The 12,003-nt window shown below is 38.4% G+C and overlaps 1 protein-coding gene across 8 annotated transcripts in view; it reads right to left on the bottom strand.

Moving 5' to 3' along the window:
• The window catches only part of PLEKHH2 (pleckstrin homology, MyTH4 and FERM domain containing H2), a 66,602-nt gene that overhangs the window by 18,658 nt on the left and 35,941 nt on the right, over positions 1-12,003 (bottom strand). For 7 of the 8 annotated variants that reach the window (XR_010989812.1, XM_068158839.1, XM_068158838.1 and 4 more), the window contains 6 exons: positions 11,008-11,166; positions 9,744-9,824; positions 5,862-6,041; positions 4,967-5,075; positions 4,751-4,863; positions 1,451-1,630 (listed from right to left, as the gene is read on the bottom strand). Coding sequence is in view for 7 of the 8 variants with exons in the window: in XM_068158839.1 (XP_068014940.1) it covers positions 1,451-1,630; positions 4,751-4,863; positions 4,967-5,075; positions 5,862-6,041; positions 9,744-9,824; positions 11,008-11,166 (822 nt within the window). In the remaining variant the exon portion in view is untranslated. The remainder of the gene's footprint in view (positions 1-1,450; positions 1,631-4,750; positions 4,864-4,966; positions 5,076-5,861; positions 6,042-9,743; positions 9,825-11,007; positions 11,167-12,003) is intronic. The other variant, XM_068158840.1, reaches the window with a different exon arrangement.

Here is a 12,003-nt window from a genome sequence, read left to right as displayed (position 1 = left end):
AGTCGAGGAACAGACAGCTGTAAATGGAAATTAAAAAAACAAAAGACAGAGAAAAAGCTGAGCAGATAAGCATGTCACTTCACTGGAAGGCCAAAATTCTCCCTAATTTCTCATGTACAGCAAGATTCTTTCAGGGCTGGAAGTGGGAAAGCAGATTGGTTTGAATTAAAAAATATTACAAAGGCTGCAAGGCCAAGCGCTAAGAAATAAGAAGTCATCTGTGCAATTTTGATTCAGTTCTCTTGTTACATATATTATGTAAACAACCCATAAGATGTTTTCCTCTTACCAAGTAGATAGTAACTATTGGAAAAAAAAATATTCAATATTTTGGTATCTTTTAATTGCTCAGTACATATCCACAGCTTCACTTAGTACAGACTGCTCTCATGCACTCTGGATATGCACTTACTAACCCTCGAGTAACTTTTCTCACAATCATATCAGTATGCCATACTATAATTAGAAAATGGGGTTTCTCTGTTGTGGTTTAACTGACCTGCCTAGTATTAAAGAGAAATCTGACAGCACAAGCACCGATATTCCCTTTCACCAAATACATGTATAGCTCTGTTTCAGGAAGACACTGCAGGAAATACAAATATGGGAGACTACAGCATGAATTTAGGACTTAATAAAATTAAACTGGGGCCACAAATAATTTACTGAACATATTAACTCTTAAAAATCATGCCAGGGGATTATGATACCAACAGTACAAAAATTACAAAAGAAAGATTATGGTTAATTTTCACCAGCCATATGCAGCTTTAGTGTGCACTAACTCACATGCACATGCTATGTCTATTTATAAGAGCTTTGTGGATGTTTTGGCAATGTACACATACTGGCCATATCCCAGATACAAGCTGTTTCTAGGTAACAGGTATGTCTGCTGGTGATGTTCTACTTGCTATGGCAAAAGAAAATGTGTCTATTACAAAAGCCTTAGTATGGTAATTTCTAATCCATATCCTAGTCCTGTAGGTGTTGCTCCATCATAAGCATTATTGTTACAGTTCTGTTAATTCTGAACTAAGTATTTGCTTTCAATTTCAGTTAATTTATTTGTTACATATTTGCATGTAAGTGAAGAGCTGGCAGTGGACAAAGTGAAGAATTTTAAGTATGTGTTTATAATCCAGCATGCAGGATGCATGAAGAACAGTGTGATGTACAAGAGTGACACTGATCAAAAACCCTGAGTGTATCTGTGATCCCACAATATGGGACTACAGTTTTTCTTCACACTCCTCATATAGAGACCTCTGCCATGTGGTTTAGCAGGATTCCGTCAGCTTCATTTCAGGAGGACAGAGCAGTACTTACTTTATCTGATTTTAAGTAAGCATATGCTACAGAAGAGCAGAGCCCTTTTACCATCGCAAATAGTCTGTACAGTTCCTTCACTGCTGTTGAAAGAGAGCCACTAAAATAAACACAGGGTTACCTGTGTTGGTCCTGCCTGGTTTTGTGGATGTCGACGTCTTGTCTGCTTAATAAGCTGACAACAGATCTCATTTTGAAGTTCAGGATGCGTGAGGCAGATCTGCAAAGCACTTTGGGCCAAAGATACATGGTAATCAATGGCAGGAGAGTCAATTGCAGCATTTATAAACAGCTGGCAGGTCTAGAGACAAAATAATAAGCAAGTGAGTTTGCAGATAAAAGGCTCCAACAAATCTTAGACATTCTGTGTAACAAAAGTATGCTACAATTAAAGTCATTGTTAGTCAGTTTACCAGTACAATGGGTAATGGGTACAGGTCAGTCCTGGGGAGATTCCAATTGAAATCCAGAAGAAAAATTTTCACAATGAGAAGTTAAACTTTAGAATAATCTCCCAAGAGAAGTAATTGCATTCCCTCATATTTAAGACAGCTTGAAAGGGTGTTGGGCCTTCTCATTTAAGCTACACTATCACCAAGAAAGGCTGGATCAGATGGTCCCTGGGTCCTCTCCTACCTGGCATTCTGTGATTCTGTGAAACCATGCTGAGCCTGCAAGAAAGGGGTGAAAGGGGCCAGAATGGGTGAAAAGCTATACAGAGATTTAAGATAAAACCTCTTAAAATCCACGCTTTTCACTAATGGAGTAAGCTCTAGCAGGAGGTGCAACAGCTGCACTGGTAGGCAGGTTTAAGGACAGGCTGAGCATAGCTTACCCCTCTATATGACTTTAACATGCAAAGGGTACAGCTCTTAATGGTTGCCAGTATAAAATGCTTGTACAAGAAGTGAGCACAGCATGGCAGAAGATACAGAGATAAGAAAACTCCAACTCAGAGACTCATTTTTGTCTTGGCTTTCACTAGTATTTTTAGGTATCACTCACTGCGTTTGTTCTATGTAATAATTTATGAATTTTCAAGGAATATAAGCAAAATACAGCAAATGTCTGTAGAAACCAAATCTACTTCTAGTCTATCTGAAAATATGTGGATGCACAGGACTAATTTTTGTCCGCAATGGAATAACTGGAAGATGTTCTGAATTGTTTCTAAATCAGCTCCCTCCCTGACTTTTAGAAAGATTTATTCAAAGTTTCAGTAAAACTTACACAAGTCATCTATTACTACCTATTTATATATATTTTTTTTTTAATTTATATTTTTACTATCTATTTCTATCTATTTATTTTAGGCAAGTGTCTGTGGTTTGAATTGGGTCTGAAATATATTTCAGAAAGTGATTTCAAATACATACGAATTTATTTTTAACAAACAAGTAAACTCCCTTTTAAAATTTCATGCTCCAGGGTTGCAGAAAATGAGATGGATCTATTTCTTTCAAGTGCTTCAAATGTTTCAGAGAAACAAGCTGGAAAGCTTGCCTACAAGTTGCTATTAGTGAACATACAATACTGTCTTGAATTTCTTTCTACAGCTCAACGTTACACCAAAATTCTCCAGACATCTAGTGCTTCAGAGAATTTGGTCTTTAGACTTGTGTAACTTCTGTGGAGAAAGTTAGTTTCTCCAAGCTCTTATTTCACAATAGTCTGAAAAAGAAACAGCAAGATTTTATTTTGTCTCTGAAATATATTTTATAGACTGGCTATAGTTAACATTCAGGAGTAGTTTTACCTGGGTGAGGGCAGGAGGGAAGAAAGAAGATTAACGGTATTGCAGCACACTCTTTTTCATAGATGTGAACCACCTATCTGGCCTTCAGCCAGAAAAGATGTAATGTCTCACCAGCATACAAAAATATCTCAAGAAACCAGCTACAGCCAGCAGTGACAAACCATTAAGTGTCTCTTAATCATAAAACCTTTTCACTCCTACTGTGATAGATATGTATGTGCATTTTAAAATATGCATGAAAATCTTTAGAAGTTAATTCAAAATACTGTTGTAAAATACTCTCAATAATCTTATTCTGTAATATTTTCTCTCAACCTTTTAAGAACAGAAGTTTCGTATTAAGATTTTCTTTGTACTCAAAAGAGCTGTAAAATCTCTGCCCTCTATCTTAACTCAAAATAGCACATGATTTGCTAAAGCTTTCTTTTGTTTTTCTTCTGATTTTTAAAATGTCTTCTAGCTGATTTACATATATCTACAACAGAACTTTCACTTAGCATTCTTCATTACTAAAATCTAACGAAAAAATAGTATTTCAGATACAGTTCTCTGAATAGAGAGAACCATCCATACTGCTAGGCTCTCAGGAGCTCATGAATTTCATGAAAATTATAACCATCCATGATGGCCATGGACATTACTGCAAAGTTGCACTTCTTCCATAACTTCAGCCGAAGGGCCAGAAGTTGAGGGCTAAACTGCTCTCTCACAACTAAAAGTGATCTCTTTCCAATGGAATGGAATGGGATGGAATGGAATGGAATGGAATGGAATGGAATGGAATGGAATGGAATGGAATGGAATGGAATGGAATAGAATAGAATAGAATAGAATAGAATAGAATAGAATAGAATAGAATAGAATAGAATAGAATAGGAACAGGTTGGAAGACACCTTCAAGATCGTTGTGTCCAACCTATCATCCAACACCACCTAATCAACTAAATCATGCAACCAAGCACCCTATCAAGTCTTCTCCTGAACACCTCCAGTGATGGTGACTCCACCACCTCCTTGGGCAGCCCATTCCAATGGGCAATCACTCTCTCTGTGTAAAACTTCCTCCTAACCTCAGCCTAAACCTCCCCTGCCGCAGCCTGAGACTGTGTCCTCTTGTTCTGGTGCTGGTTGCCTGGCAGAAGAGACCAACCATGGAATTGTTGTGGCCAATGCGCAGAACCCGGCACTTGGATGTGTTAAATCTCATGCTGTTGGATTCTGCCCATCTGTCCAGCCTGTCGAGGTCCCTCTGCAAAGCTTCTCTACCCTCCAGCAGATCAACTCCTGTCCCTAGCTTGGTGTCATCCGCAAATTTACTGATGATCGACCCAATGCCCTCATCCAGATCATCAATAAAGATGTTAAAGAGCACAGGGCCCAGCACTGATCCCTGGGGCACACCACTAGTGACTGGCCGCCAGCTGGATGTGGCACCACTCACCATCACCCTCTGGAAGTGGTAGTCTTTGGTGAGGTGCTACTGTTCATTAAAAGGTACAATTAAACTTTGTTTTCTTTTTTCTTATCTCTGAATATCTCTAGTAAGCCAATATCCGAATATCTGAATCTCTGAACATCTCTAGTAAGCCAAGTAATAGTCATTATTTGGTTAAGAGTTAAAATAGTAAGTCAGTTAATTAAAAAAGGCACTTGCTATGGTAATACCTTAAATAATTTAATTGCTTCAGTTTGCAATGCTTCTGATGGCAGTGTTGTGAGCGGGGTAGTAATTCCTTCTTTGCTATGGCATAGGGTAGGATGCCTCCAAATCTGAGAAGCTAAACAGATAAAATATATAGGTTTTGCAATTAATTCAGTTCATAAGTACATTCAGTAAGTAAGTATTAGAAGATTAGCATGTTGAAAAAAACTCAAGCTTACTGGTATCGCCTTCCATATTCAGTAATTTGCAAATAAGTTGTTCAAACTCAGATCCAACATTTACACTGGTACTTCCAGCTGCAATGGTCAGATGATAAAGCCACGTGTCCTGGGGTAGAAAAACATAGCTCACTCATTCCATGTTTGAAAGACCTGTTTCATCAGGATTTTGCAATAAATTTGAAACACTGCCATGCACTCCTGTAGAAGCCCAAAGGAGTTTGCCTTTGAATACATCTGTTTTTGTGCTCTCTCTGTTACAACTATTAAGTAAGGAAGATTGGACAGGACTCTATTTGTGAGTTTTTACTATCAGAAATCATGAGAAATTATCAGGACAATTATTCTTTGCTCTTCAGAAAGCTAACGTAAGAGCCTTTTTATCACTACCAGATCCTGCTCACCTGGGTATATGGCTAGAAAGTAAAATGAGGTCTACAAGAGTACTTGAGAAAAATGAAGCAATAATTCTACCTATACCTTTCATGTCTCATTCATTTCAGTGCAGCAGTCTTCCCTACTGTTAATTTTATCAGTGAAAATAAGTAACAGTATCCCAAAACCTCTCAGGGAGGTGTGCTACAGACAGGTCTGTCTACAAGTTAAAGTAAGAGAGTTTCTCCAACTGCAGCATATTTGATAATCTACACCATCTCCTTAAAAGCAGGCAAGCTTGCTCATTTTCATTTGTTTTAAAAAGGATTAACTATGAAGCATTGGTTCATAGAGAAACTCTGATCACTGTTAATGAAACAGGACCTTCTCCTTGCTAAATGTATCAAATTACACACCAGATGACTTGTAGGTCCCCCTCCTACTCCTCCTTAAGAAATACTCTTATCACAGCACCATACTCACAGTTGCTGAAACTCAGTTTAAAAAGCATTTTTATTACCTTCTCATGTTTGGATCCTATAAGAAGATAAGTGGGTCCTTGGTCTTTGGGGTGGATAACTACAGTGTAATGTGTTGATAATAAACTGCGACCACTAGCCTCGTAATCTTCATCAGAATCGCATGATCTATCAACTTCTTCAACCTTAGCTTCAAAAAGCTTAATTTGACCAAGAGGAAACTGAAAGTAAATACCAGAAGTCGTGTGTGAGCAAGTATTTGCTTCAGTGCACTCTGATTTTATATTTCTTATTCTACAAATATATAGAAAAACATAAACTACCATCAATCCCCATGTGAATTAGTTAATTTTCAGTTCTGCCAAGGAATGTCAGATAACCCAGCTGTGGCAGATAGCAGGCAAATGGTGTGTGCCAAAGCCTGAAAGTGACATTTTTAAAGAATTTTTTTCTAGATCTGCTTCTGTATCTAGTTAATGCAAGAAATGTCTGTTAGGGTAAGAAAAGTAATTCTTCAGAGTTTCCAGATCTGGTTCCAAGCAAAAACTCCCTGGGTCATGCCTAGAACTTCAATTACAATCTTGTTATTTCAGCGGGCAGCAGTGTCATTGACATATCTATTTTGTTCATGCTATAAATTCAAAGGGTAATTTTTTTTGTGCAGTAGACCTCAACTGGTTCATTCTCCAGTCCAATAGATCACAGTACTTAAGTTGTATAAGTAGTTATGGTCATTTATCAGGAAATATTTTACATGCAAAGCCATTCAAAAGGGCATCTTCACAGAAGTAAATATTTCATAGTTACCAACAGAAATAGAATATGCAATCTTCACAACTGGGTGACAGGACTGACAGACTACAGCTATCCACCCTTACTGGCTCTTTTATGCAAAGTTCCCTCCCCTCCTACAGCACCACTGCTCTTTCTCTAGCTGTTTAGACAGCAGGATGTTATTTAATGTCACAGTGAAGAAGCTTTGGCTATTGTTTCTGTGTTGTGTTGTCTAGCAATACTTTCAGCAGAAAGAGAGGGATGTCCATTTCGCTTTGGTGAAAGAATAGCTGGACATGCTATTTGTGCCACATTCCAGTGTAAGCCTAAAGCAAGTTGTCTCAAAATATCAACACCATTGAAAAGCAAATGAGGATTCTCAATCATAGAATCATTACATTTGGAAAAGACCTCCAAGTCCAACAGTACCATTACCACTTCAGTACACGTGGTACTGAAATGCCACATTTAAAAACTGAAAATACCATAATAGACAGTAGCTGGGAAGTTTTACTCAATCTAGGGTGGGACTTCTTGAACACTGATTTCATAAACTGAGCTGTTAATAAGGTAGTAATTTCAAAGAAGGCATCATATAGTGGAGGCTCCTTATTCCAGTGCTTTCACTTTAAAGATACATGTGGTGGTTTTTACTTCCTATGGTCCTTCTGAAGCATTCAACTTTTTGAACAGGGTAAGATGCTGAAAATCACGAGATGCCATTAGACATAAAAATAGTCAAGACTGTCTTCACTAAGTGTAACTAAAACACAGTTGGCTAATTTTTTGAACTTGAATTCCTTTTCGAGAGAAGGCCACTTAAAAGACTCCATTACTGTACTGACCAATACAGATTGTGCAACTTGTTTCTGCACAGACACATTCAGCTACAGCAAACGTTTTTAATTAGTGAATTGTTGAACATTAGAAATGAATTAGCTTTGGAAAACTTCTCATATACATATTCTGCTTACAAAAGCGAAATTCTTGTCCTATTACAAGCTAGAAAATTTCTTATTCTATTAGAAGCTAGATTCAAATTTGCTTTAAAAGGGCAGCAAAACCTGTTCCACATGTGAAGGAAATATTCACCAGAATCCAGCAGAATTCTCAGATGGTTCTACAAAGGCATACTAAAGGTTCCCCAAACCTTTAGTGGTAAAAATATGGAAAGTCAGATACTTTAGAGTATATTAATAGGAGAAAAATATCAGTTCATTTTAATGTCTCTATAAGATGAACTAGAGATTAATACTCCAGTAATTTGATTCCTCAGCCATGTCTAACACTTTTTAAAGGATGAATTAAAAGAAAATGTTTTGATGGATGGTTACTGCAATCTTATTTATATAGTTCTAGAAATAAGGTTTAGTTGATTGTTTAAAAATGGCTTAAAAAGGAAAGGGTGATAAAGGGAACAACTAGCTTTATACAAAAACAATGAATTACTGGGTCCAATGTAATTATTTGGTTAGATCAGAGGTGACAAATTAGCTTTTCTGTATTTTTTTTCGTGAACTGTTGGATTATAATAGTTCAATGAACTGTCACCATTTTGTCAAGTGTATTTTTACAGCTAAGTAGTAATGGTATGAATCAAATATTTATAACCTCATTGGTATTAACAGGAACTCTTGTTCCAGAGATTCCAAAATCTTGTTCCTGATCCACCTCCATTAAAAAGATGCTTCTTAAAGACAAAATACAATGCCTTGGGAGCAAAAGGGCATGCGAAAGTATGACCAGGAAGTGTCCTTTTGTCTTGTCTCTGCAAGTAAATATGGCTGGAAATATTAGGACTAACAATACTCAGAAGTGTAGGTAGAGAAGTAAAGGTCAGGCCCTGCGTGGAAGAGCCAGGTTTTGCTCTTCCTTAGCTCCTTGTGTCCATGGGATGTTGCAAGGTTAACTGTGGCAGTTGAGGCTGGGTGCCTCTTGTTGCTGCCACATAAGTTACACCTCCAGTGTCCTGAGTGTCCAACCCAGTAAGGTGGACACAGGAAACAGCCTATTTCTACTCATAAATCCTGCACCCTATAAATTCATCTGCAAAGTCTTTCTCTTCCTATTTCTTCCCTCTCTGCTCCCATGGGAGATGCTCCCTATCGGGTAATGGCTGGGGAGTATTTCAGGCCTCTTAGGCCTGGCTAGGCCTAATGTCAGGAAAAGGAGGTGTTGGGAGGGGGAGGCAATCTCAGACCTGGCCAGCCTGAGACAAGCCTAGCTGTGGGAGGGGAAGAAAGAACCCTGGGATTTTTGGGGTACACCCTCAGGTGAGGAGAAGGGAAGTGTTGGAGGGCCTTTGGGTGTGGTGTGAGAGGCTCTGTATGCTTTGGGGTATCTTTGCCACTATACTTGTAGTTTCTGTTAAACACCAATTGCTTTTCCACTTAAACTTTCCATCACTATCCAGTCCATTGGGGTGAGTGCCATTCTCTTGTCCCTCCCAGGGCAACAGAGGATCTGTCCCACCTTAAACCAGGACATTAACTTAAAGCTGATTTGATTCCATTTCTTTCTTTGCTTTCTCAAACAGTATTTCCCCTAGGTTTCAGAAACAACTTTCCCACCCAATTTTTTTTTTGCCATCCTTCCTCCATTACCATTTCTGTCCACCTCATCAGCTGTAGACAGTGAGGTCCTTTCCTGTAATCCACAGTACACATATGCAAAATAGCAAACTTTGGATCCTGCTAGGCTTTTTTTCTGTTTTTTGTTTTCTTGAAGCACTGTGAAGGTATGATTTGGAAGTCAACAAAGGGATAAAAAGAACATTTAGTTCTTGAAACTTGCAGTCACTGCCCACTGCAAACATACATTAGAAAGGATCAGCTTCCTGAAGTAAATGACAGTCATGTCTCTTCTGATGAGTGTCAGACCTGTCAGAAAAGGAGACCTCAGCAAATCAGTGTTCCACTCCAGATAGGGGTGAGAAGATGCAGAATATATATCATGTCATATAGGAGAAGGAAACCAACACACATGCACCTTGCAAAGTGACCATCTGTGAAGCCTACGTGTTTGGTTATCAAGATAAAGTGGACATGTACTACCCAGGCCAATTGTACCTTGATAAAGCTGTAACTTACTATTTAAAGTCTACTTCATTGTTACCTTCCATTCACTGAGGAAAAAACTAAGAGATTTACCTTGTCTTCTTGATTACGGAAATAATACAGATTTTTTCCAACTAGGGTACACCAAACTCTTTTGGAATATCCATGTTTCACCTGAAATTAGAGCACATCAGGAATAAGCACAGCCAGAGAAATACAGAATACATTTCACCATCTCTGAACTTTGGTGATGTTGAGAATAAACACCTTGGTTCTAATTCCTTCCCATGTTAGCAGACAAAAAATTAAAACAGTGTAACACTATTAAGGACATAAGAATTAAAGCACCAGGTGCTTGTCTGAAGCCTGTGAAAGCCAGTGTGAGTTTTGACATTGGCTTTGGATCAGGCCTAATTTAGTGGAAGCTATGAAAATGGGAGAATTGAAAACAAAAATTGCTTTTTATACAGTATTCTTATTATCTGGAAATAATCTGTTCAATACCATAATAGAGAAAAAGAGAGCACTCTGCTGAAAGGCTAGTGAGAGAATCCTCTCTTGAACATGTAAAATCACCTGGTGATGTGATGATTATATTAACTGAGAAGTGTCTCAACAAAGATAAGATCATTCTGAATGACCTGCCTGATATGTCTCATCTCTGCCCACTGAAGACAGCAACTGCCCAGGGGGTGTGGTAGACAGCGTATGGCAAAGAAGGACAGAGGTTGCTTGGTGATGAGTCCTGCAAGCACACAGGAAAGACCCCCCCAGGAATGTGACAAGGGTGTGGGCCACAAGGGTGTGATGAATGAACCAGGACCATGGCATGGTAACTATCTCTCATGCTCTTTCTCCACTTTCTCTCTCCCTTTCTCTCCCCTTTCTTTCTTTCTTTCTTTCTTTCTCTGTTTTACTTGCTCTATTCTCTCCCTAATAAATAGTCAGGTCTTGATCCATGACGTCATTTGTGTCTTAATTTCACTCATGGGAATGTTCAAAAAGAACCATGAATCCTTCCCAACTTCTGGACCGAGACAGTCGGTTAGCTACTGAAGCACATGCTGAACTACGACACCACTGAAATGACAATGGAGAGCCCAGCGTAAGAACTAATGAATTAAAAAAACCCCCAACAACAAAACCCAAAACTAAATCAAATCAAACAACCAGAAAAAAAATATTGCCTATAGTAGGTGTGCTGTTAGTGCTTCTGCAATGTTCACATTGCACAGTACTGGGAAAGCAAATACATGTCTGGTTTGCTTCTACTTATTTTATTATAGGGCCATTTTCATCTGGATATTATACTTAAGAAATACAGAAGCAGCAGCTTGGAGGAAGAGTAGTTTTCTACCTTTGTAAGTAATCCTTTCATGGTTGGCTTGGTTTCAGGCTGTATGAAAAGTGGGCTGGCAGCCTGTATTTTAAGAACATTCTGAAGTACTTTGATCCATTCTTCTAAGATGTTGGGAGAATCTGCAGTCAGGTAGTATGTTCGTTTTTCTGTGGTCAGCTGTGCAGTAACAGAAAGTCTTGAGCTTTAAGAGTATTATACATTCAACCCTACAGTGTGTGGGTTGTAACAAGTACTACCCAATGCAGTATCACAACTTTGCTGAGTTTATTTTCCCCACAATACTTTCCATTAATGAAACATTCCATGGCCAGGCAGACACTTTCTAAGGCTTTATCTGAAAAGCTCCAGGACAGCAGAGTTGAGAAAACTCAATGTGTCTCCTTTCAGACAAACAACTTTTCTCTGCCCTAAGGCTGGCCCCAAGACTACTCTCTTTGTACCTTGTATTGCAGGGAAGCATAGCTGTACTGCTGAGAGAAAATCTTTGAGGAAATCACTAAATTGCTAAAGCAACTGAAGTCTTCGATTCAGCTAGTATACTATCTGCTGGCTGGTGTTTGTAGTTTCAGACTTATAAAATAAAACTCACTATGCTATTGCTTTTTTTAGTTTCTTTGTGTAAGTTTTGTCTGAAAGGATAACATGCCCTATTTTCCCCCGCTTTGTTTTCAGCAGGCTACGCATTGAATTGAAGGTGTGTATGTAATAATACAGTTGCCAGACCATGCAGACAGGGACAACTTCCTTACATTCCAGCCTTCTGCAGTCCTGCAGACATATCTTTCTAAACCTTTTAAATAAAATGTTATAGTGAAGTCAGTGATTGTGGCAGGAATGTTATGAATTCTGAAACCTTAATCTGAATAAACATGCAGGTTTAATGAACTTATGCTCATCCAGACTCTGAGTGCTTAGAGAAACCTTACATCTCTAGCTGAAACATATACATTTGCTAACAAATATATTTTTTAAGCCAGAGCTGGGCATTTGGGA

This window comes from Melanerpes formicivorus, unplaced genomic scaffold, assembly GCF_026170545.1.
Source record: "Melanerpes formicivorus ecotype bairdi unplaced genomic scaffold, bMelFor1.0.p_v2 SCAF_43, whole genome shotgun sequence".
Taxonomy (NCBI): domain Eukaryota; kingdom Metazoa; phylum Chordata; class Aves; order Piciformes; family Picidae; genus Melanerpes; species Melanerpes formicivorus.
The sequence above is the reverse complement of the archived record's forward strand: the minus strand, read 5'-3'. Positions and strand labels throughout refer to the sequence as shown.